This window comes from Epinephelus fuscoguttatus, linkage group LG10 (genome assembly GCF_011397635.1).
Source record: "Epinephelus fuscoguttatus linkage group LG10, E.fuscoguttatus.final_Chr_v1".
Classification (NCBI taxonomy): Eukaryota; Metazoa; Chordata; class Actinopteri; order Perciformes; family Serranidae; genus Epinephelus; species Epinephelus fuscoguttatus.
In genome coordinates, this window is record NC_064761.1 from 18,095,367 (window position 1) to 18,121,125 (window position 25,759).

Consider the following 25,759-nt stretch of genomic DNA (forward strand, 5'->3'; position numbering starts at 1 on the left):
GGGTTTGCTGATCTAAACCTCTCTTTTCTGGAAACAGCTGAACATCTATTAACCAGTTGAACCACAGTCTGTTAGCAGTTGGGTGTAGAGTCCCTTGCTTAGGGGCACCACAGTTTGGACATGTTATGCACTAATTTCCTGGGTCTTCGAAGGGACTCAAACTGGCAACCTTTGATCAGGAGCCCTCCTTTTTTAACTTTAGGGCACTGTTTTCGTTACCTGTCATATCTTGGTGAACTCCGTGGAGGAGGACCTGCTCATTATTTAGATATAATTGGCTTATTCTAAGTAACAAAAACACAACAATACTTACAGTGATTTTAAATTGATGAAAGCATAGTTGCCAATTGATCCTACACACTGGACCTTAAATAAAATTTCGACTTGCTTGTTCTTTACTTAAGTATTTCCGTATTATGCAGCTTTACACTTCTACTACAGTACATTTTGGAGACAAATATTGTACTTTTTACTACACTACTTTTGTGTAAAGCTTTAGTCTGTTTGTAGATTCAGAGTATCAATACAAAATATTATTAAACTAATAAATTATGATTTGTTATTGTAGAATAAGCTATTAAGCTAGTATATAAAGTGCTTAAAATCAGCTCAACTTTTGCAAGCTGCAACATTAAAATGATAAACACATTAATGCATCACTAATTGTAATCCAGGGCCACTCTGCATACTTTGGTACTTTAAGTCAACTTTGATGCATATACTTTTGTACTTTTACTTAAGTAGGAGTTTAAATGTAGTACTTTTCCTTGTAGCAGATTATTTCTACACTGTAGTATTGCTACTGTAACTCAAGTAAAAGCTCTAAATATTTCTTCCACCATTCCTAACAACCTCACAACTGTCAGCAGAATTTGATGTAAATATTGCATAATGATGATCGGTGCACGTAAATATGTGACATTGTCAAACCAGTGAGAGGAGCACTGAGGAGAAACGCTCATCTCTCAGAAAGTGTTCATGCAGGAACTTGGTAAATCACCTGTGCTGCAAGCAAAACTTTAAAATTACCATGTTAATAAGCAAATACTCAGTACAAATAAGAGTTTCTTTGTAAGTCTCTTTTAATAAAATGATACAGTGTCATATTACAAATTTTGAACTACTAAATTATTAAAATATATTTAGGGAGACAAAAAAAATACAGAAACTAACTCAAAGTCAACACTGACTTCTAGAAAGATACAAACAACAACTCATCTAAGTAAAATTTAGTTCTTTTGTTCCTCTCCAATGCCACTAGTTTGATGACAGCATGTCTAGTAAACTCTGCAGTTCACAAAGTATTTGCATCCTTACACTTCTCCATTACAAATATTTATAACTTAGTTAAAATCATATCTTTTTGGAAACTGACATTAAAATATTTGATCAAATTCTTTAACAATTCTTAACCAAAATACCACTGTTTTAAAGCTTTTACAATGTTCGTACATTCATAGAATAATTAAAAGAAAAGCATGCAGCTGAAGCGTTATTCCCCAACATTAAAAGGCACAGCCATCCACCTGTCAGCCCTCTCACACCTCCACAGTGACAGTGTGCTCCAGTGGTGTAGTCTCTGCGGGGCTGGAAGCCTTTTCAGGCTCCTCTTTTTTGTCTTCCTTCCCTCCATCAGCCACAAGAGGAGTGCTCTCTGCTGGCGCCACCTGCTGGTTGTTGCTGGTAGTGCTGGTTGGCTGCTCAGCTGTTTTCTCTGCTGGCTGCTCTGCTGCTTCGGTTTCATTGACAACCTGGATGGAGTCAGCTGCAGGGGCCTGTACTGCTTTCACTTCCCCGTTCTGGACAGGATAGACTCCCTCCAGGGTGCTGTACAAGAACTGGTACTGTTCCTGTGGGAGACAGACAGGTTTGAGTGGAAACATAGAGATATGGTGCTGTGCTGTAGGTTCTACAAGTAGTAAGAGTAAACTTATCTTTGTAGACATTAAACTCACGCTATCACGCACTTTTCGAAACAATACACAAATAAGAGCACCAGAAAACAGTTCTAAGTTCTCTTAACATGTTCCTTCATAGTCTATGTTGAGTCAGACACACGTACACTGTCCCTGCTACTGTAAATGTTCACCAAATCTCACTTATTTAATTCTTCAAAGCAACGTGACAAGTGAACTGAGAGGGAGAGATTGTTTTTACAATATTAAAAGTGAGCATAGCCAAAGTGTAGTGTTGGTGAACTGAACAGCACATTAAACCTTTTCCTCTTGGTAAAATCCGCTACAGCAGACCTATAAACTGACACTAGCAGGGAAGTAAAATGTTCCTCTTGCTTACCAGGTCAGAGAGCATGCCCGTTCTCTCCTTGCGTAGGGTTTTGACCACCTGGAAAACATCCACCAGCTTCTCAGTCTCAGCGCTGTCAAGCAGGTTCCACAGGGCACAGAAGACCCCTGAACGGGACGAGCCGTCACTGGGGAGAGGGAGCACACACACATAAAAGCAGGTTAAGATTACTCTTTTTTTCCATTAACCCATTCCAGAAAAAATTCAATTCAGTCATTACTGATTGACTGTTCTGTTCATACATGTGATCAGTCATGAGAGCTCCTCTTAAATGTTGCTCTTCCATTTCACTGTAAGTAGCTTAGTGAATGTATCTTAATGCTCAAGCTCAGCCATTTTTTACTCCTAAATTGTCTCTTTAGAGCATCCTTAAGTGTAATTGGGAATGATGGGCTCAATTTTACATCATGTTCATACCTCTGGAGGATTTAGTCTATTGCAACTGGAGAAAGAACTTGCAAACTCCACAAAGAGGACAATCATATTCATGTCTTCCATGACATGAGGCAACACTACAAACCCCTGAGTGCTACTCTGATTAAATATATTTTGGTGAGATATTTAAAAAGTAAATAGTTGTTAAATGATTGGTAAATAGTTCAAATTTAACAAGCCTGGTGCCTCCCAACAAATTTTAGGGGCTAAAATTAAAATCTGATGGTATTTTTCTATAAATGCCACTGTATAGCTAAAAGTGGTGTCAAATGATGTGTGACCTTTAGCTACTTAGTTCACCTTTAAATCTCTCTCTTTAAAGCTCTATGTTCAAAAGAAGGCATACATCTCTACAGCCGATATCTCCAGCACTCGACAACTTACACCAAAATAATCTAGGTTAATAAATAGCACTACAGGTAAGAGAAAAAAATATGTATTTCTGATTTTGGGGTGAACTGTCCCTTTAGCCAACCTTGTAGGAATCACAATTTAGGACTGCACTGGAGTTGGTGGGGAGGTTTTGACTTTCAAAAGAGATTAAAGGCCTGAAATTGAGCTTTGGAAACACCTTATGGGAAAAAAAAATAGTGCATATGTTGTGGTTTTATACATACTACCCCTTTAAGATTCCAAGGTTGTCTTACTTGCAGTGGACCACGACAGGCATGTTCTTCAGTGGTTTGCTGCTGCCACAGCTGTGCTTGATGTCCTTGATCATGTCCACGAGATCTTGAGGTTTCTCCGGCAGCCCACTGCTTGCCCACTTCAGGAACTGGTACTGTTTCACCGGCCGACTCTCTTTCCTCTGTTGACAGAATGTGGTGTGTGGGGTGAAAACAGCTTTTGACATTGAAATGGCCAGTCACATCACAGTCTGACGGGGATAAATCCTGGCAACAGCAGACATTTTTGGTGGTTAGGAGTGTTTACCTTGACATGGCGGATCAGCATGTTGCGGCTGATGAAAGCTGGGGTGGCTTCCGTGCTTGCTACCTCTACCTCAGTGTCCCCAAATGCTTTCTTGTCATTATCCCAGTAGACACAGTCGGACTCCTGTAAACAAGAGGACACACAGGAAAACTAGTGTATTGACCATACTGTATGTAAATGTAAAGGCTATACATTACATACTGTATATGTACATGATACGTTACCTTATCTCCCTCACTGCTGTCTGAGAGCATGACAATAGCAGATGCTTTCTTCTGGTAAACCATCGACCAGAAGTCAGCCATGGTGTCTGGCAGCGGAGTCTGCGCTGTGATGAAGGTGCGTGGGCCCCAGTATCCCTGTGTGGGCAAGAAAACACATCCGTCTATTGTTTTACACAATCCAAACAAATAGGATCTTTGTAAATTTAATTAGGCTGGTTTTAAAATTCAACTGGCTGCATGAAAGACGGGAATTCATTCAGAGTTAATGAGATAACACCTGCTACAACAGGAAGGATGGTAACAGCAACACAGTTTGTCATGCTTAAATCAAAAAACACAAAACACTGTTATTTTTGACCTGGCATTCAGGTCAGTGTCGGAGTCATGCAGAAACAGGCAAGTAGATTAGCTAAGAAGTGTCAGTGAAATAACGTACATCTATGTGGGAGGCGTTGATGTATTTAGTGGACTCCTCATCCTCTTCATCTGATGAATCTTCTTCATCATCCTCATCGGGGTCACTATCATGACTGCGTCCTTCATCTAGCTTCAGCAACACTCGGTTGTAGTCATCTGAGGCACAAGTGAAATTAAAGGTATTTATTCTGGTATACACTGATGGATTACTGCCTTCTGGAGTTTAAATGCAGTACTTTTACTTCACCTTCACCTGCAAAATGTCACTGAAAAAACACACACTGACCAGGAAGAGACACAAACACCCACAAGGAGATACAAAATGACTACAAAGAGACACAAAAGGATAGGTGCAAAATTGTCTCAAATTGACACAAAACAACCACAAGGGGGCATAAAATGCATAAAAAAAGATACAAAATGACCAAAAGGGACACAAAGTTGTCCAGACACTGAGTAACCTCAAAGAGACAAAATTACCTCATTGAGACACAATAATACCCCCAAAAGACACACAATTACCTCAAAGTGACACAAAACAACCACATGAAGACACAAAATGACTAAGAAAGACATGAAATTACCTTAAAGAGACACAAAACAACAAAAAGGGCATAGAATGACTAACAATAGACACAAAACAACCAAAAAGAGACTTGAAATATCAAAAAAAGACACAATGGCTAACAAGAGATGCAAAACTACCTTAAAAAGACACAAAATTACTACAAAGAGACACAAACTGACAAAAAACAACACACAGTGACTAACAAGAGACACAAAAGAACCAAAAAAGACGCACCGTTTTCTCAAAGAGACACAAAACAACCAAAAGACACACAATGACCCCCCCAAACAAGACACAGAATGACCTAAAGGAGACGCAAAACCACAAAAAGATGCATAAAGACTAAAAACATTTGCAGAACCACCACAAGGTCTGTGCGTCTTGCTCCTATGTGGTGGTGGGGCCTTTTGCATACGTGTGCCCAGGGCCCCATTGTCTCGTAATCCGCCCATGCTGGTATAAGAATACGTGTTCACTACAATTCACAAACACACTATAGATGCTATTCTATAGTGAGTGTTGAGATGATACTCACATGGGATGACAGCTGAAGAGCGATTCTTCTTCTTGTTCTCTTCTGTGATCCCTGTGTTGAATGTCCTCCAGTTTTTGTAAGTGGGGAGTCTCTGAATTGCAAGATAAAGAATTTCCATTATAGAAATATATATCAAAGTGAAAGGATAGGACTATGTTTTTACATACATTTTAAAGGGAACAGAAACAGTAGTGTTGTAAAGTGCTTTACCTCAAACTCCTCCTCCATCAAGGTTGGTTCATTACTGGAGGTTTTCGATGTGAGCGTGCTCAGTGTGCTGTGGAGCTCAGACAGGGTGATCTCAGTCTCTCCGAACTGATTGTGCTCCAGCAGCGCCTGGTGAATCAGGATGTACTGGGCCTGTGTGAGGACAAATGGACCGAATAAACAAACAATATACAGTTTGCAGATAGAGCAAGTACACATGAGACAAAGTGCAACTGAGCTACACAAGCCACATCTCAGATTTCTCCAGGGTGACAACTCCAACAATCTAACTCATTCACACCTTGTTATCTCTGCCTCCTTCTCTGTGTCTGGTTCAGATTTAACAAACAATTTTAACTTTATTCTTTATGAAAACAGTTAGCCTGTTAGATGTGTCGTCCACTCAGTGTACAAATACATTGGAACTATTAAAACACATGAATGTACTGCACACGCTCACAGACAAATTATTTTAGTTTCTGCCCTCTGGTGGGCACTAGAGATCACACCATTTGACTCCACACAGCATCACAGTCATGAAACCAGCCATGTGAATTACTGTGTATTTATACCATATCATAGTGTGATATAATCAAAAGGTATTGTGTAACAGCTGCACATTAAGACCCTGAAGTGCGCTACCAAAATGATTATATACTTTCAGTGTGTCATTAAAAAACTAAAAAAACTAAACTAAAAATTTGTTTTTAAATGATGCATTAACAAACTCAGAATAAAAAGGAAAAAATATTAAGTTTTCAGAGTCTCTAATGCAGCTGTCAATTATGTCAACCACTACTTGTGAACTACGGTCAAACTGTCAAACTAGGCAGCGCTAATCAAATATAAATCAAGATTTTGCAACTGCATTGCTTATTTCGCACCTCACATGTTTTCAGAAACACATTTTAGTGTACTGTTTAGCTGTAAAATGAGAAAATTGGTCCAGCTGGTGGGCAGCGCTTGGTACTTTGGTTGACTGTATACAACATGGCGGCTTGGTCAAATTCTAATTTTACAGCTGAACAGTACACTACAATATGTTTCTGAGAACATGGTGAGAAATAGGCAATGCAGTAACTGAATCTTGATTCATATTTGATTGTATTCATGAAAGTTACCAACAGTAGCTTTAAATGGAAGAATTAATAATTCAGTTTTATAGTGGAATCAAATAATCGATTTTTATAAAAACCTTTGAATTTGACTTTTTGACCTTTTGCTATTCCTCTTGTGTGTGCGCCTATCATCCAATCTCCTTAAAGTTTTACACATTTTCATATAAAGCCACTCTTGTATATTTTGGTAACAATATTAAGTCAAATGTCTTTTGCACTGCCATGAATTCTTGCAACCATATCAATATCTTGTACATTGTATAATAACAATTGAACCTCTAGTGTACGTTTATTTATTGTCCTTTTTTCTGCCTGTTTGCTGAACATGAAAGCTGCATCTTTGCTTCAGTGTCCTTGTCTTGCTGAATTATCTTTGTTTAGCTGTACATTCATGTAACTTTACTTTGTATCAGTTGAACTGTGAGCGTCAACATACCCAGCCAATTAACTTAATGAGACACACACACACACAGATGCAAACACTGTGTCTAATAAACGATCTAAATTGATACTTTACCTCTACTTGAACCATTAGACATCTCTGTCTGCGGAGTCTGACTACATAACCGTAGATGTCCACTCTGCCCTCCGCCTCCAGACCCTCCATCATGGCATCGATGCCAATGTAAGTGCCTGTCCTGCCGACTCCCGCGCTACACACAAGACAATAATGTTGTGTTAATATATGTTGGTATACATGTCTATCGTTGGCAAGTACAGGTCAAGCTGGGAAATGGCCTGATGAGTCCTGCTGCAGTGACATCCTTTAATTTGCTTTTTCTTAATTCAGGATTCATAGAAGCTATGAAAGTTTGGATGCCTGCCTGAAAAGACACTTGAATAGACATACTGAGTGTAAAATGTACAGAATGAACAATAAATCAGTGAGGTAGTGATAGTAAAAGGAGATACAAATGTGGTAAATACAAAATGAACAAAACAATATATGGCATTTTTGTAATGCATTAAATACTAAAGTAATCGCACAGAATTTATATTTAGGTTTAAACTTGAAACAATGAGATAGGGGAGAACACTTGTGTTCTCTGTGCCAACCAAATGCACACTACTGTTCTGCTATTAGGAAATTAAAATGTCATTTTGATATTTGTAACAAAGAGAAGTGACTGTTAGCTGACCCTGAATGGGAGCTTGTGTTTACCTGCAGTGAACAACGATGGGGCCGCTGAAGAAATTCTTGAAAGCATTGACACGCCGCCTCAGTTTCAGGAGGAGATGTGGCTCCCCGGGGACGCCGTGGTCCGGCCAACTCATGAACTGGATGTGGGTCACCTCTCTCTCTGAGTTCTTCTCCCTCTTCTGCAAACACACACAGATTGTTACACAAGCATACACAGATTTATTGATATTTAATCAAAAAAATGACTGAGATAAAGATATACTGGCTTTCACTTACACACTCAAGTTAAAAGTAACAATGTACATTTCCATGGGTGTATATTTCGGGGGGGGACACAGGGGACACGTCCCGTTAAAATTTAGTACATGTGCATTAGTCTACCAATACAAACATTAAAGTAGCAGAGGACTTTTGTTTTGGCAAAATTTTGTTCACCATAAATTGATGCAGAAAATGCACACACTGATGCATAATAATTCACCAGAATGCAGGAGATTAAGTGTTTGATGCTTAACTTAATACCCAAAAACCCCCATTTCACGTGTCTTCTCCAGTGTTTAAACAAAATCTACACCCTTGTAAATTTTCACTATTTTATCTATTAAATATTTGATGGGGACTCACGTTAGTTAGAGTGAGACGGCGAATGGTGTAATCTGGACAGCAGTCCTCTGAGTTCAACTTCACTATGAACTCCTCAAAGATCTCTGCCTCTCGCTCTGTAGACGGCCAGTACTGCGCACACTTGACCTGCAACACATGTGACAGGAAAGGGAGTGAGTGGCAAAAACATTTTTGCATATCAGTGAGACATCAGTGACACTGCTGATAAACCCAAAAGTCAAATATGCAGTTGGTGCTTGTTAAAAGCGGACTACTGATTAAACAAGTGGAAGACTTGTTTCTCCAAGAAATGAGACCACAGTGTGCGCATGAGTGTGAATTTTGGGCTCGTCTATATCTGATACAGTATATGTGGCAGGGTAGTTATGATGTGAGTGTGTTCAAGCGACAGACAGACTGAGGTCAGTCAGTTGTGGGAAAATTAGCTTTTTGCTATCACACATCAGCGTAACATTATAACCAACGTCCTGTTCTTACCCTGTTTCCCTCTTCACAGCGTGTTACCATGACAATGATGGAGGACTGCTGCTCCCAGACCATCCTCCAGAAGTCACTCACAGTCTCCTCTTTCGGCCCTACAACACACACAGAATGTATATACTGTACGCACAGGCATAAACATAACTCGGGCGCAGTGACTGAGTGTGTAAAGAACATAAGAGCTTTACTTTACCTTGAGCTGCAATGTACTTTTTGGATTCCTTGTACCCCTGCAGGTGGAAAACAAAGATGTTCAATAAGGTTTGTATCGTCACAAAGATATCATGAAGACAGAACATAATCCTTTGAAAGAATACTTCACCCACAAAATGATCACTTGTATATCAATAACTCACCCCATGTTATATTGAATTTGTGAGGAAAACGTTTTTCTCGCATGCCTCCACGGTGAACGAGGAATCCAAAAACAGAAAAAAATTCTTGGTGAAAAGGAGAAGGGAGCTGCGTCTAACAACAGCAAAATTATATCTGTTTAAAAACTCTCACACAACGTCTAAATTATACAGATGTGTTCTCAGTACTTCCCAAACACATGCATTTTCAGTAGAACCTTACTATCGACAACACTTCCACATAAACAGTCTCACATACAGAGGAGTAATGCTCCTCTGCAACTTGAGCAGAGTCAAAACGCACATGCTTGCCTATTTCTCATATGCTCAAGTGTTTTAAATAGTAAGGTTTTGGTAATCTTGCATGTGTTTGGCAAGTACTGAGTATACAACTGGATAAATGAGACTTGGATTATGCTGCACGAGTTGTGTGAGAGATTGTAAACAGATGTTTTGTTGTAGTTTTACTGTTGTTTACTGCAGAAGCCCTTCGACTCTAATTCACCAAGAAATTTCTCTCTTTTTGGATTCTTCGTTTACCATTGAGGCATGAAAGAAAAACTATTTTTCTAACAAAGTTTTCTTCACAAATTTAACATCACATGGGGTGAGTAAATGATACGAAAATTTAAAAAAAAAAAGCATGCACATCCAGATGATGGGAAAAAAAACAGGTGCTGGACGAGAGATCATGGAAGAGATGAAAAAAAACAGAGTTGAGTGGTAATGTAATGAAATGTTATGGGAATATACTCTCGTGTGCAGACTTTGAGTAATTCATATGCAAATGATCATTTTGGGGAGTGAAGTATTCCTTCAACGTGACCATTATTGCTATCATTTTTAAATCTGTATGCAGTTTGATGATGTTTGATAATTCTTAGGACTGCAGCAGCAGGTGTAAAAGTAGTAGTAGTGTGATCTTTTTCATACATCAATGAAGCTGGCATTGATGTAGTCACATCCTGCCTCTCCATTTCCGGTGGTCAGTTGCACACGGTTATAATCATCTGGTTCAAGACAGAAATAAAAAGATTTTTAAACATATTGCAGAGGACACCTTAACAACCCTATGTAAATGAATGTGTTAACATTCTCTGTTTATAAAAATATAACCTGAAAAGTAATAGGTTTAATTCACACTGATGTTAAACCTGTAAATCCTATTTTGCATTAATACTGTCCTGCTCATTGATTTGCATCATTTCCCACGACAGTAGTAATACATGTAGATATTAAAGAAATAGCTGCAATATGTTGTATATACAGTACGCCAAAATGTATGAGGGTAGACAAGCCAAGTTGCACTGTTATACTAACTGATGGTGTCATGCAATCTTTGTACGTGAATCTCAACGGTAAATTACACATTAGACATCTGGTGAAAGCTTTTAACTCTTTAATCTTAAAAGTGTTGTTGGACAGACTCACATGGCAGGATGTCCACATAGCGGTTCTTGGGGACGTTGCAGGGCTTTTTGGCCTCTTTCACGGTGAATCTCGAGAAGATTCTGGGGATGCTCTGAGAGCAGAAACAAATCGTCATTTGCCAGAGACCAAGCAACAGTTCTAGAGTAGCTTTTACACTCTCTCTAATCTATGTTTGGCCAAGGCCCTTAGCATGCACATCCAATTTCTTTGGTTCAAGTCTGGTCTGGGACTGTTACTTAATACCATCTCCCTCTCAGCCACTCCACTGTAAACCATCGCAGTATTAAAACATACCTGAAACTCAGCCAGGAAAAGTCTTCCCTCGTCAGCGAGCTTCCTCTTGTAGGCATCCAGTAGCACCTCTGCTGCAATCGGCTCGACAAGCATCAGGTTCTCCTCATCATCTGCAACCCGACCAGCAGATAAGAAACAGAGAGAGTATGATACTGAAATAATACTAACTTATCACTAGCCATTACTACAAATCACAGTATTATTCATATTTAAATTAAAAGAATAAAGGAATACAGCCATATATTCTGATTGTTACAAACATCATAAAACATTTGAAAACAGCTGTTACAGCTAAGGGTCATTTATTTTAAAGAACAGGCAATCTTTAGTCTACTCACTTGCTGTTGAAATAAGCATCATGTTTTCACCCATGTCACTGCAAAAATAAATAAAATATATATGTATGGACACTGAAGATTGTCTTTAAACAATCTAAATTATATGGAATACAGAGTGGAAAAAGAAAAAATACATAAAGAGGGAACAGTGATGATGTTTCTGTCTGCCTGATCGCTTGAAAACGTGCAGGTGTTTTTTTTTGTAAAACCAAACAATCACAGACATAAAAGAAAATCAGAAGCAACATGACAGTGAAACTGAAGCAGAATTATCCTTACTGGGAATTTCTGTGCTTCAAAATGTAAATCTTGTAGATGACCATAATTAGAGCCACAGACGTGAGGATGATGAGGAAGACCAGAAAACCAATCAGAGCTTTGTCATTGTCTGTAAAATGATAAGGAAATAAAGTGTAAGTGTTGGTATTTATGTTAAAGATACGATATATATAAATGGATGCGTGTATCTCAGAACAAAATATGTCAAATGATTTAACTGAACATAGCGAGGCAATTTGTGGCAGTAATTAAACCAGCACATACAGGAAGTGGTCACAGTTTTTATGTTGGGGTTGCTGTAATGTTCTCCGTTGAAAGCAAACACCTGGAAACACAGAAAATCCCTTCATCAGGAATTACAGCATTTGAAGAAATATGAGGATTAAATTTGAAATTATCTTGTGAAACCAAAAATTATGATTATACAAACCTTCACTTTATATTCCGTTAAGTAGCTTAGATTTTTAAAGTCAAAGTTGCAGTGTTGCACTGGAGGCTTCTCCACCTGAGGGGCACCATTATAATACAGACGTGCAATGTATTTCTTCTGAGGTCCATTGAAGCGTTTTCCATAAGTACAGATTACTCTGACCACGTTATGCTCCGGATTACTCCACTCCACATGAGGAATATCTTCTGGTTCTGTAAGAAACACCATACTTTCCTTCAGATACAACAATATGCTTACTCACAGTCAAAGGAATATTTCAGTTTGCTATAACAGCAGTTTGAACACCAATTAGCATCATTAGTGTGTTGCTCTGTTGGTATTCAGTAGTGATGTAAAGATAAAATGAGCAAACGACTTGTTATTAACTCGAAGTAAAAACAAACAAACAAAAAATAAATATATTTAAGGTTATCATTCTTTTGTCTTATATGTTTTAAATGATGAATGATGACAGCTTTTAAATGGGACTTTTTGTTTTTCCATTCATCGCACACAGCTGTAATGTTATGGAAGTAAGGGTTTGTGGGTTGGACTTCACATGTATGGCATGTTTAAATTAAACTGAATCGTTCTTAAAATAAAGCTATCATGAAGTAGGAACTGTAGGCGTTAAAGCGGGAAATAAATGAATCATGACATGGTATATGACAGGCTGCCACATTAAATGCAATAACAAGTACATTTTAAAAAAACTTTCACTTCAAAGTTGCTTTTTAAATTCATTATTTAAAAGAACAGCACACACAGTGAATGCAAATGAAAATAATCTATGTATTTTTTTTTAAAATACAATAATCATTGTCCTAAACTGATTACAGTTTAATACACTGAAACAGTCTATAATCACTACAGACTCTATGGGTGACCTGTGATAAATGAACAGGTCAGAACTGACTGTTGGTAGATTTGTAGAGAATAACACTGTGAATAACTGCCGTACTTTACCAATGACTGGAGCTACACTGTAATGTTCATTCAACAACATGTGAAATGCACAAACTTAATAAACAATAGTCAGCTTCTTTCTTTCTTACACGAGTTTACTGTAATCTGCTCCAAAATACACAGTTTTAGACACTTACTTCCAGGCTCAGTCTGAACCTCAGTAACTGGAGATGGACTGGCAACTTCCTTGTCGTTGTACTTGGGTTGAACTTTAAACTTATACTTGGTGAATGGATCCAGTTCAGTAAAACGACACCTTCCTCCCGTTTGAGATTTGTTAGCTGGAAATGCAACATAGTTTCATTAGCTGTGTTGTTGTGTTTGACTGAATAACAAAACAACAGAGACTAAATAACAGCAGATTGTTTTCTTGGTCAAGTTATCCATAAAGTGACAAAAAAGTTGATCTTATTCAATGACTCAATCAATCATCCATGTGTCATTGTTAGATCACCAGCCTCTACTAGTTAAAACTTTAGTATTCATTATGTGTTACTGACCTGCAAGTAGACTGGTAAATTTAATATGTGAACACTGAAGCTCTGACATTTCTGACGTTTACTTCCTGTTGAAACAAGGCGACTAAACTCTGACCTTTCAATTAATTCATGTTTGTGACACCAATCTTCACCAGTCTCAGGTTATTCACACCTTCTTTCACTCAGCATGCTAAAGTGTTAGCATGGAGACATGTAGGTCCATGGATGATTCAAATGTCACAGTATGTCTCACTGTTTAAATATACCGACCAATAAAATAATCTCCAAAGACTTCCTGTAAAATCAGTAAAATAAGACAGTTAATCTAAATATTTGTACTCACCACAGGGTGTGTGTTTGGAATGAGAAACACAACTGCAGTCATATGAAAGGTTTGGAAGACCAGGAAGAACTGGACAGTCCTGACTGGTCGCGGTCCATGTCAGATCAATGGAGGTCATGGCTGCATTTGACTGTGTTGTTATTGTAAGATCTGTTGGAAGATATCAGACATCTGTAACACTGAACTAAACATCTGGAGCTGTTCTGCTCTCCATAATTATCTGAAGATACAAGCTCATTGTTCTTATCATTGCACTGAGGTGAAGTGAATATCAACATACCACAGTCGATCATGAACTCGATATCAGTGGTTCGATTAATGGGGACATTGTTGTTCTTGATGTGACCAGTACAGCTGTAATGTGTGAAGGGCTCCAGCTCAGACTCATTCTTGATGTCACTGAGTTTATCTTTTGAGGAGACACAAGGATGACAGCATTTCTTCAACAGCTTGGATTTGTCTCTTGGTGCCAATGAGCAGTCAGATTTCAATGTAAAATCATTTAAAGCAAACAAATAAATCTTCTCCTCAGATCTGATTCACAGAGAGCACAAAGCAACACCTCGGCTTCCTCTCGCACCAAAAGACAATTCAGATTCACTTTAATGTTAAACTGATTTTAATGGTCATTTCTGTTTGACTACAGTGTGAGAATGTCATGTGCCTCTATCCACTTCCATGTAAATCCATTCATAATGTTGGTGACATACGAAGTCTCTTTACCTCTAGTCTTTACACTTACCCTGACAGGTGTAATCGACGGTGAGATCGGTGCAGTGTTTAGGTAATTCTGCTTCTATTTTTGCAGGAAGTCCAGTTGGAGGTTTCTGATATATTTTCATTTGGATCTAAGAAATCTGCTGAATAAAGAAAACAGCACATACATTCAACATGATGAAATAAGAAATACACTACATGCAGTTCAAACTACGCGAGGACTCCTCTGTACATACCGACAGTGATGCTTTTGGTGAGGCTGAAGGTGTTGGCACAGTCTCCTGAAGTGAAGGTTGTAGTCAGATCAGTGCAGATGTCATTGTAATCAGGTTTAATGCAGAGCTCTGTATTGCTGCTTTTGCATGGCTGAGCTGGGATATTATTGGATGTTGACAGTGAAGAGCTGATGTCCCAGTCACTTTGGTAACAAACATATCCATGCATGCAGCTGCCTTCTTTAATGTCTGATTTATCTGAAACACACAAGTGAAATGAAATGCACAAACCTGTGTCATTTCTTAAATTAAAGGAAAATGAGATTGATAATGATAATTGATAATTGATACTCACTCATTGCAGTTGTATTCATTTTACTTTGAGTGCTAGTACAGAGTGTTTCATTGCCAGCATTATCACGATATGCAACACTGAGCTCATATTCAGTACAGGGCTTCAGTTGTTTGATTTCATATGAGGTTCTACTGAAGGACTGAACAGTGGGTTCATTTCGGCCTTTTTCTGTAATGTTTATGATGTAGTTGTCAGGGGTAGAGCTTGTCATCATGTCAATCCTGAAGCCAGAGACGATGGGTGCAACATTGTAAGAACCTGCAAAACAAAATGAACAGAGTTATAAAATCTCATAGTTAATATAAACCTCCTGATGACATCTTTCAATCTCAGACAGTTTGTTCATGTAGATGCTGAACGTGAATCCAAACACTTGTGCACTCACTGTGCAAATGTATCTTCACAGAGAAACACTGGAAACCAGTATAATAAGTACAGGAGTGAAGATTAGGTTTATCTAAAAAATAATACTGATACTCACACTGTGGAGGTGGAGGGGCTTTGTTGGCTGGAGAACACATTGAAATGAGATTAGAAAAGGAAATGACAAAATATTAATCTATGATTAGAAAACTATAAAATACTTTTCCAAAGCAAGTAAAGCAGGTGTCTGTATTTTGTGAACTTCTTGTAACCTGGTCCTCAGCAGTGCCAGTGTTAGTAACCCTTGTCTGTGCTTATATTAATATCACAGTCTTATCACAGTCCTCTACAGAAACAAATAGAGGACTTGTAAAAGAGAAAATTCCAACCTTGGGTGGTGGAAGTCACTGTGTTGTTGGGCGTGGTGAGTGGACGTGAAGTCTGGTTTTGAGTGGTGCTTGCCTGAGGGTCTGTTGGCTTGGTTGTGTTTGAGGGTGGGGTGCTTGCAGGAGAAGCAGCAGAGGCTGTAAGATGGAGAGCATGCTGGAGATCACCTTCAAGTACAAATATTTTACTGCCAGTAGTCTTACCTGATATAATGCATGTATCAGCTTTATCAAGCTGAATGCAACACTAGTGATCCCCCAAAAAACTGTAAACTGAGGCTGAATACGTTACCAGACGTGGTAGATGAATTAAGTTCTGCGCTTGGGGAGATTGAGGTGAGGGTTGGCGAGGTGACTGAAGGTGTGTGGGCAGTTGCTGAGGTGTCTGTAGGCATGACAGTGGTTGCTGTCATGGTGCGTGGAGGTAAGGTGCTGACAGTTAAGATGGTTCCTGAAGGTAAAGCCGCATTTGTGGGAGTGCGTGGAGGTAAGGTGGCTGAAACACCTGCATTCCAAGGAAACAAAATCAGGCCAAACACAATAACACAATGCTAGTTCCTACTTCATTTAAAGGTGCTACAAGTGCTTTCCCTCCAACGATGATGACCACATAAATCCTGTTTCCTCTTGTTACAAAGATGGTCTTGCTTCTTATCAATCCTTCCCCTCGCTTATGTCTGCTACACTTTTCTTTTAAGTAGGAAAGAAGAGGTGAGAAAGAGCGTGGTGGCACTAGGCAAGAGTAAATGTCTATTCAGATGTGGAAAGGCAGAATGATGTGTTTAGTTGGACTCGACTGAGCTTTACCTCTAGCTGTGAGTAAAATACTTCCTGCTTTTGGACTCAATGTGGTCTTCCTTTGCCAAAACACTAACAAGGTTGATTTAAGGTGGCCGACCTTTAAGGCCCAGTGTGTAGGATTTAGGGGCACAAACTGGCAGAACTGAAGTACAATATAATAAGTATGTTTTCATTCGTGTATTATTGCCTGAAATTAAGAATCACAGTGTTTTCATTAGTGTAGAGTCGTTTTTATCCACAGTGGGAGCAGGTCCTTGGCTATGGAGACTGCCATGTTGCTCCGCCATGTTTATACAGTAGCCCTAAGTAGACAAACCACACACAGGCCATTTGCCTTTTCACATTGGCCCCTGTAGTTAGCAGCCCCCCATAACGAGAATGTCACAAAAACAGGGATTTTTTTATTTAGTTTTTTTCACTGGTTTAAATCACCAGGTCCGTTTGTTTTGGGGAGGAGACCTGGGGAGACCAGAACATTGAACACAGAAGGAATTCTAATGGGGAGAATTTTCATCTGGTTGCAATCTGCAATCCTCACCACTAGATTCCACTGAACCCCCCTAAATCTTACACAGTAGACCTTTAACAGGGTTGTGTCAACAATGTTACACTGATTGCATAACGTTGCGTCAACAGCCACCTAGCATAACTTCTTCACAGAGCAAGTTTTTGCCAATAAACTGTTATAAAATTGGACTTGATGAAGAGCTTATTTGAAAGACAAGTTTGACCTCAACTGTGATGACAAGTTTCTGTAGCTTTCTAAAATAAACTGTGGTTTATTTCTATATGAAGCCAGAGTTAAGTGAATGAGATGGAAACTAGTTTTTCGAATTTTCCAAACATCGTCACGTTCAAACTGATTCTTCTTCTTATCACTGATGACAGTGGAATACCTCCTATCAGTAAATATTAGCATTCATGTTTCACTGGCTGGATAATCAGTGACTTACTTGTTCCTGTGGTGGAAAAAAAAAAGTTGTATCCGCACCACACTGAGCACTTGCAAAGTTTGACTCATCTAAATCCTAACACTCAAACTGCTGCTTTTCTCTAATTCTGACTCTGATGCTGTAAATTCTCCAGACTCCACTCATTTGAGAATAAATATCATAACTAAAGATCTCAGATAAAGTATAGTGTGACACACAACCTGGAAAATAACATCTGTACTAAAATCTGTCTTGTTCCTAACTTAGATTCACTTTGCAAGCACTTCAGACAACGAAGCAAAACATTAATACATTTCACTGTGTGAGCCACCAATTAATCATTACTATAATTCCATGAATATAATATGCTTCAACACAACCTCACTGAAACATTGGGTCATATTAGCCTAGATGCCAAGCAGTCAGTTATTGTTAGTTTGTTTTATCTCAGTTTAAAGGCAAACCATTGATATATTAATGGGAATACGCCTGTGAGTAAAGTTTGACCTGAAAAGTGCCACTACTGTATATGACTGTCACACTTCTTCCTGCACCAGGCGAAATATGAATGAAAATCGCCACACAGATTAGCTGCATATGAACATAAGTGTTTCATACTGCTTTGGCAAAGCAAAACGTTCTGAAATGATCACATACGAGAATGCAGTCTATAACTGTCTGTAGATAAAGCTAACAGTGGCCCCACACTCCTCCATCAACTGCTAATGACTATGCAGCCTTGGGTGAACCAAGTCACTAAAATGGAGGCCAGTGTCGACAAAGCTACTGAATAAGAGTGAGAAAATATAATTATGCCACTCATTGTACATAGAGCACATTATTTCTATTTTAAGAGCGTATTCATCTCGTGATTCTGCTGGTGTTGGTGCTGCCGTGGCCACGAGGAGAAAAGAGTGTGAGGTTGAGGTGAATGCATTGCACAAGGTATAGCACAGTCGATGTCATAGTCACAGTTAACATTTTATTCATTATAACAAGAATTAAATGTTATACAGTAGGTTACTTCTGTATTGCCACTCACTGTTGGTTGTTGATCCTGAATCAGCAGCGGATTGACCTGGAAAGACAAAAGATGAGCAAATAATTGCACTTTTTTTCTCATTAAGGAATACAGTGTAGTGCATAGAATGTGCACAAAAAGAAAAAATTAAAAACAGCAACAAACAGTGATTTGTTCTTTATGTGAAATTTTTTAGCTTATAAGCTTATCTGACAGATACAACTCTTCCAGCGGGGCCGAAGCATCATCAGATCAAAAAGAGGATAGCAACTATTTTTCATGCACGAGGCAGCGCTGTACAACCTGGTTGCTATGACATTGCGGCAAAGAACCGCACTTGCTATTTCAGAAGGCAAACCGCTATTTCCTGCTTTGCACTGAACCTCCCGTACTCACAAAATTAGTTTCGGTTTGGACTGATCACTACCTCCTACTGAAGCTCAAACATCCACAGTGGCGTTTCTCTCTCATATCTTCAGTCTTAATTAATAGAAATGACAGCATCACCTGATATTCTTTTAAATAATATCCATGCTTAATGCAAAAAAATATTTAAAGCCTCATAAGTCATTGTGTGTTGCTTTTCAAATGCTGTATTCTGATATTATATTGGTTATTCTTGAATAAAAACAGGCATATAAATTAAGTTTGGCTGTGTACTCACTGCAGCACTGATTTTAAGAATTAATTTACAGTAAACACATCTTGTTCATTTACGTTATATAAAAATAGCAGTGAGAACTGAGTGATGAGGTGATGGGGGCAGTCGAACAATGAGTCTCAGGATGTGGTTTGGCGCGTTCTTGTTTCACTATATCGAGCAGAGATGCATGCTCTCTGCAGTGACATTTCACCACGTTATAGTCTGTGTGGTGACTGATTTGAATTGTTTCAGTGAAAGGTTTGAGAGACGCGACTGTGTTTTATGAATGTTTCAAGTAGCTGATGAGAAAACTTCATCCAAACACCCATTTTATCACAACTAAGTGTATTTCAGACACAACATTGTAAAATTGGGAAGTTGTTTTTAAAACTAGTTTTAAGTAAAGCCTCCTGGTATGCTGGGTACTTTCCTTTTTGGTGTCCTCAGGACCGAGTGAGAAACAAAGGTGTGATACTGTTACATGATTCTTTTTAAGAGTACAAGCGTTTGATCTAGGTGTGACAGAGAAAAAGAAAACAGAAGTAGAGGAGGTGTCACAGGTTTGACCATAGAGCTGACAGCAAACACAGTAAAGTGACAATCAGAGCTCAGATTCAACCACACACCTTTCCCTGAATCCAGTTACCTTGCCTGACATTAAGTAAAGACACCAATTCAGTGTCCGAATCTGTCGCTCATGTATCACTTTTCTCTTAATGAGATTTCACATCAGTTATTTTTCTTATCTGCCTCTACTTTCTTTTCATATTTTGCATCGACGGGCATGCTCCCCCTCCTTCCAGAAACAGCTTTAATCATGCAGCACGCTTAACATTTCTGACCTCACTTCTTCATTTTAGAAGACTGCACTTCCCCTTTTTTTCATGAATTCTCAAGTTATTTTGTGTGTGTGTGTGTGTGTGTGTGTGTGTGTGTGTGTGTGTGTGTCTGTGTGTCTGTGTGTGTATGTGAGTGTGTGTGTGTGCTCTGTCTCAGTCTGCTTGGTGCTCTGTTCTGCCAGGAAATGAAGGCAACTCAGAATGGAACACGGAAGTGGTCAACATTTTGATCATACAACTCTGTCCTGCTGCCGCTAAAGGAAGCCCAATAACTTTGCATCCTGATGTGGCAGAGTCACTCTCACCCAGTGGATTTGAATACATTTATTTAATGATCTTTAACAACAATCAGGAAAAAATCTTAAAGAGTTTTGAATTTAACGCTGACTAGTTTTTGTGTTAGGAGAAAGCTCGTCTCACATTTTCTACTATTTTGATGATTCAAAAGTATCATATACACATCATTAATATTCACAGTTTGGCTAATTTTCTGCAGGACCAGTATTTTACTTTTAATAATTCAAGCACATTTAGCAGTACCACTCTGTTAAAATACTCCATTACAATTAAAAACCTTGTTGTACCCAAGTAGACATCATCTGTAACATTTACCTTAAGTATAAAAGTACACACTTTTCAGGCAAAATGACCTCTGTTAGAAAATATAGTATATTACACTTTTAGATATTATAATTGATGCACTCACATGTAAATACAGAAGCAGAAAAGCGGATCTGTTCAATGTGTTTTCTACATGATATTGAAAATGAGAACCATTTTTTTTCTACAATCATTTTTATTGTGAGCTGCATGATGCTTAGTGTTGTTGTAGGATGAAAATAGATACTGATTTTGTAAATATAGAAGATGCACGGGGTTCCAGAGGAACTACTCTGACTGCCGAACAGGCTGATACAGTGGCGTATGCGTCTCTAGTAGCTTTTCGCAGAATTTTGCTAGAATGGAAGTCCCTTAACCTTACATCATCATCTGTCTGGCTTAAAGACCTGGTATTTTTTCTCAAACTTTAGAAGATAGAATTCACTTTTAGGGATTCTGAGGACCATTTTGATAAGAAATGGCGAAGCCTTAGAACACTCCCTCCTGATTAGGAGAGGAATATTATGTAATTGTACATTATTGCTATTAACTCTCACGCACTGTTGTTCAAAAGACCTTCTTCTCTTTCTCCTTTCCTTTTTTTATTTACTTATCCTCCTTTTCTATTGTACTTTTTTTTTTTTTTTTTTTTTTTACATGGAATAGATGTCATTATGTGTTGCACCTGTACCTCCATAGACTTTGAAGGTAGGGGCAGGAGGGGATGGATGTTTGTTCAGAAAAGCAAAAAAATGGGAGGAAAGGTATGGTTTCAATTGCAATTCTGTATGATTTGCAATTATCCTTCGATAAAAAACATTGTTAAAAAAAAGAGGATGCTCAAAGACTCAGTTGGCTATTCACATATGAAACACATAAGTCAACCAATTATCTGGAGAAAGCCAAAGAGACAAGATAAAGCTCTTTATTGAGAGAATCTGTAGATATTTAATAGTTCCTTACATGATATTGTTTTGATTTTAATTTAGTTTGTCGTGTTAATTTTCTTTTCGTTTTCCACATGTTTTATATGCAAGGCCAGAAGATGTATGAAAGATAATGGTGTCCTGTAATACCGTGTGGTCTGGGCCTGAGCATCAGCCTGTGGTGCTGCTACGCCAAAGTGCCAAAACCTGCAGCTCCTCAACTGGCCATTTGAGGTTGGGTCCAAGTGCTAGTTATTCCCTGTCGACCCCCATGTAAAAATGCCCATCTTTACAGCAGAAATAAACATATTTACAGCCTGGTACAAAAACATGTCTTTGGTCTCTATAGATAATTTAAACATTCATGAAAACTGTATGGGGTGAATTTTTATATAACTCACCCAATTAAATTTTATTAAGGCTTAAAGGTACTCATACTTAAAGGTGGGGCTGCTTGAGTGACAGACATAGCCTGTAAAAACAATGGATGTAGCCACAGTAACATCACCCATTGGTTTGTAGACTCTCGTTTTGAAGCCTCGAATTCGGCATTTTGGTTTTTCAGAGCCAAAAGTGAGACGAGATGGCTGGCGCTGTGGAGGGGTAAGGGGTGGATCTGACTGAGAAGCTGAGAACAGCAGACAGTCTGTCACGCCCTTAATTATGTGTAGCTTTAAGCTGTAATAAAATGTGAATGGGTGATAATAACACCACACTAGGAGTGAGATCGCTCCTCCAAGGCTCCACCTGCTTGTCCAAATATGCTAATTTTCAGCTCCAAAAACCCAATGCCAAACTCAAGGCTTTAAACCAGGAAACCAATTGGTGACATCACTTCAGCTATGTCCATTATTTTGTGCACTTCATTTATGGGCCAAATGTTTGACATGACATCAAAATAAAAGAATTACAAACGAACTGTAAATAGCATCGTAATGCTGTTGGCCAAGGAGGAGCTGATTCCACATATTTTTATATACAATTAAGTGGTTTAATTCACTGTAGAATAACAACGCATTGTATTTTATGTGCTCACTATAGGTTTTAATCTGCAAACCAACTTTACAAAATTCTTTTCCTTCTAAAATGTGGTGGTGTATAATTATAAAACATAAAGTAAAGTACATCAGAATGGTACTGAAGCACAGTACTCAAGTAGCTGTACTATACAAAATGCTTTAAAACATAGCCTCATTACCATATCATATTGCTTATTTAAAATAATGCTACGTAACTTTACAGTGTCGTATGAAAAACAATGCTCGATCAATGGAAAACTGAAGACATGTTTAACTAAGAAACGTCTGTTGATGCGGTGTACCATGATGACTCACCTCACACATGAGCTGAGAAATACTGTATGTTAGAAAGAAATGACAAATGCTGACCCTGACTGACATTAAAGACAGCAGAGTGAAATGAATAGAGTGAAGGGTTTATTTCAGCTCGTGTGTGTGTACAGACGTCTGAGCTGAAAATAGCAGAAATTATTTGATGTGCTGAACAGTAGCAGATCTCTGAGTGATGCAAGAGGCAGTAAGGTGGGTCTGACTTAACACACACATATATTCATGCATGCACACACAACCACACATACAGACACACAAATACGCACACACTCAGATGTGTATCATATACAACACCCACAGCCACTGGGGTTGAAGTGAAGAGCTTGCAGGGACACACCCTGAAAAATCCTCTCATCTCTGACAGACATAGCCCCCACCCTACCCACACACACACACACACACACACACACACGCACGCACGCACACACACACACACACACACACACACACACCCGCACCATCACACAATGTCAAAGCAGAACAGAAACATGATTGCAAAAATTCCCATAGCTTTGTACCAAATGAAAGAACACGTTTTAAAGAGAGTCTTCTTATTAACAGCCGTCTTTGATTGAACATAACTGTTTATTCTTTTGCCAAAGGGGCTCACAAACCTGTCACTTTTCAGCTTCTCACATCACAAGTGTGCGCTGTAATGTCTTGTGTTCTCGGGTTTGGAAAGTTTAAGAAACGTGAAGTAGCACAAACGGAGGCGCAACTCAAAGACATGATATACTGTAGCTTGTCATTTCTGCCCTCAGTTTTTTACCTTAAATGATTTTATTTTGTGCGCTGATGTTTTCCAGTAAAGAAAATACAAAACAAGAAGCAAATTGTCAAGCGTTTGTGCTGACAGATTCACGTCTCTATCTGAGGCATGGAAAGTTTCACCTTTCCTCATAGACACGATCAACCATATGCTACAGTTTCAAAAACAGCTAAGTTAGGAGTTTAGAATAAGAGACCTCATCACCTACAGTTGGCTATCGCTTGTGTTTTGCATCATTTACAGATTTATTTTCCCGTCTAGAAGACTTTGAGATGACAGACAGGAGGACACAACTTCATAGAACACCATTTCTTTTTCCGTCTTTCATAAGGAAGCTGAAGATGGTTACTTACAGCTGGCCAAACCGATGATCCCAGCCCAGAGCAGCAGGATCTTCAGACCAAAGAGACCTGCCATATCCAGGAGTTAGGGTGTGTATGGCCACACACCATACAGTATAGTCCTAGTGGGGACCAACAAGCAGATATTCACACGCCTAACTGAAGCTGTATGGCCAATTTCTAACTAAATTCTATGAGAGAAATGAATAAAAACCTGTTTTAAACTACATATGTTTTCTGTCTTATCAGTGGACGCAGCTTCCTGGACTTGTTCCCCAAACCCTAAACCTCGCCTCTGCTTACAAGCAAGCAAGTGGGAGTGATGTCACACTAAAAGAGCCTGCCTTTACCTTAGCGTTTGGTGACAGGAAGTGTCTTTACAGCTACGCCACCAAGAACAGGAAGTCTTCTCTCATCTAATCTTCACTTGCTTTTGCTCAAGTGTGAAAACCCTCTGACTTATGTAAAATAGAGTGAAGCGAGGCTTTAGGGTGAAGCCTTTTTTTCTGACTCAAAGTTTGTGTTTTGACATGTTATTCTTTTTAGATACATGCTTAATACATGGTGGTTTTTAAATCCACAGTTTAGCCTCCACATCCACAGGCAGAGAAATGAAAGCAAACAGTGCTGTTAACACACTTTAAGGCTTCAGCTGTCCTCTGTCTATTGGCTTCTGTTAGACTGCTGGAAATCAGACTCGATGAGAAAATTTTACATCTGAGACACGAGACATACACTAGTGAAACTTCTCAGAGCTCCTCTTCTTTCTCGCTGACTCCTCCCTGCTCTCGAGCTTACAGGCCTGCAGTCGCTCGGCCATGTAATCAAAAAACTCACGAGGAGCAAGCGCTGCGGCGTGCAGGAAAAAAAGATGCAGTCTTTCCTTTCTTAAACTTTGCTCTCTGTTTTCTTCCCCTCTCTCTCTCAGTCTAAAGAGAGAAAACATGTGGCCATTGGCTCCAGAAGTGAATTTCTTCATTTCTGCCGTTCCTTCTGTGTGAAATACATTTATAAGGGATGTTAGATCTCTTCAAAGCCATTGATCGTGCATGGTGTTTGATCATCGTGCTCTGCCTTGGAGCCCAAAATGCTTTACTTCTGTTTACATACACAAGAAAATGGGGGATAAAAGAGGAAGGAGAGGAGTAGAGAAACTCTCCGGGGAGCGAGACTCACACACTGGGTGGTGAGCTGATGTGAATCTGGATGAAACACAGTCAGCTATTTCATGCAGTTATATGAAAATAATACATGCAACTAAGAAGGACCATATTTGAGTTGAGACACGTATTAGATACTGAGCTGGTAAAGGCTTTTAACTGAACCTGCAGGTACAGTGGATGAAGCTTTAAGTCTGTATAGTGTGGCGATAATGATTTGAATCTCTACAAAGTAAAGACAAGAACACACTGATCACATCAAACCTTTGATTAATATTTGTGTTTACCCTGAAGTGATCAATGTGTTTAAACAATGGTTGCTTTCTCTCTAAGTCATAATGTATTGCTGTGGAATTAAGCCTGAATCTGAAACCCAATAGGAATTTCCTGCGTTTCCGACAAAGAGCTTACATTTTTAGTATGAAGAGCTAAATATGGATTTC

The 25,759-nt window shown here is 38.9% G+C and overlaps 1 protein-coding gene across 1 annotated transcript; it reads right to left on the bottom strand.

Moving 5' to 3' along the window:
- Nucleotides 1-1,064: 1,064 nt before the first annotated feature.
- On the bottom strand, nucleotides 1,065-24,481 carry ptprc (protein tyrosine phosphatase receptor type C). Its single transcript, XM_049587368.1, is given in 32 exon segments — nucleotides 1,065-1,850; nucleotides 2,296-2,431; nucleotides 3,387-3,547; nucleotides 3,673-3,795; nucleotides 3,897-4,031; nucleotides 4,333-4,469; nucleotides 5,417-5,507; nucleotides 5,627-5,776; nucleotides 7,259-7,394; nucleotides 7,904-8,061; nucleotides 8,507-8,632; nucleotides 8,984-9,081; nucleotides 9,180-9,216; nucleotides 10,273-10,349; nucleotides 10,771-10,861; nucleotides 11,065-11,174; nucleotides 11,403-11,440; nucleotides 11,682-11,790; nucleotides 11,946-12,006; nucleotides 12,112-12,323; nucleotides 13,215-13,358; nucleotides 13,900-14,049; nucleotides 14,180-14,308; nucleotides 14,642-14,738; nucleotides 14,740-14,759; nucleotides 14,853-15,089; nucleotides 15,187-15,444; nucleotides 15,668-15,694; nucleotides 15,939-16,073; nucleotides 16,228-16,440; nucleotides 18,711-18,746; nucleotides 24,169-24,481. Coding segments are annotated over 32 exon segments (4,008 nt in total). The 5' UTR covers nucleotides 24,233-24,481; the 3' UTR covers nucleotides 1,065-1,538.
- Nucleotides 24,482-25,759: the final 1,278 nt, after the last annotated feature.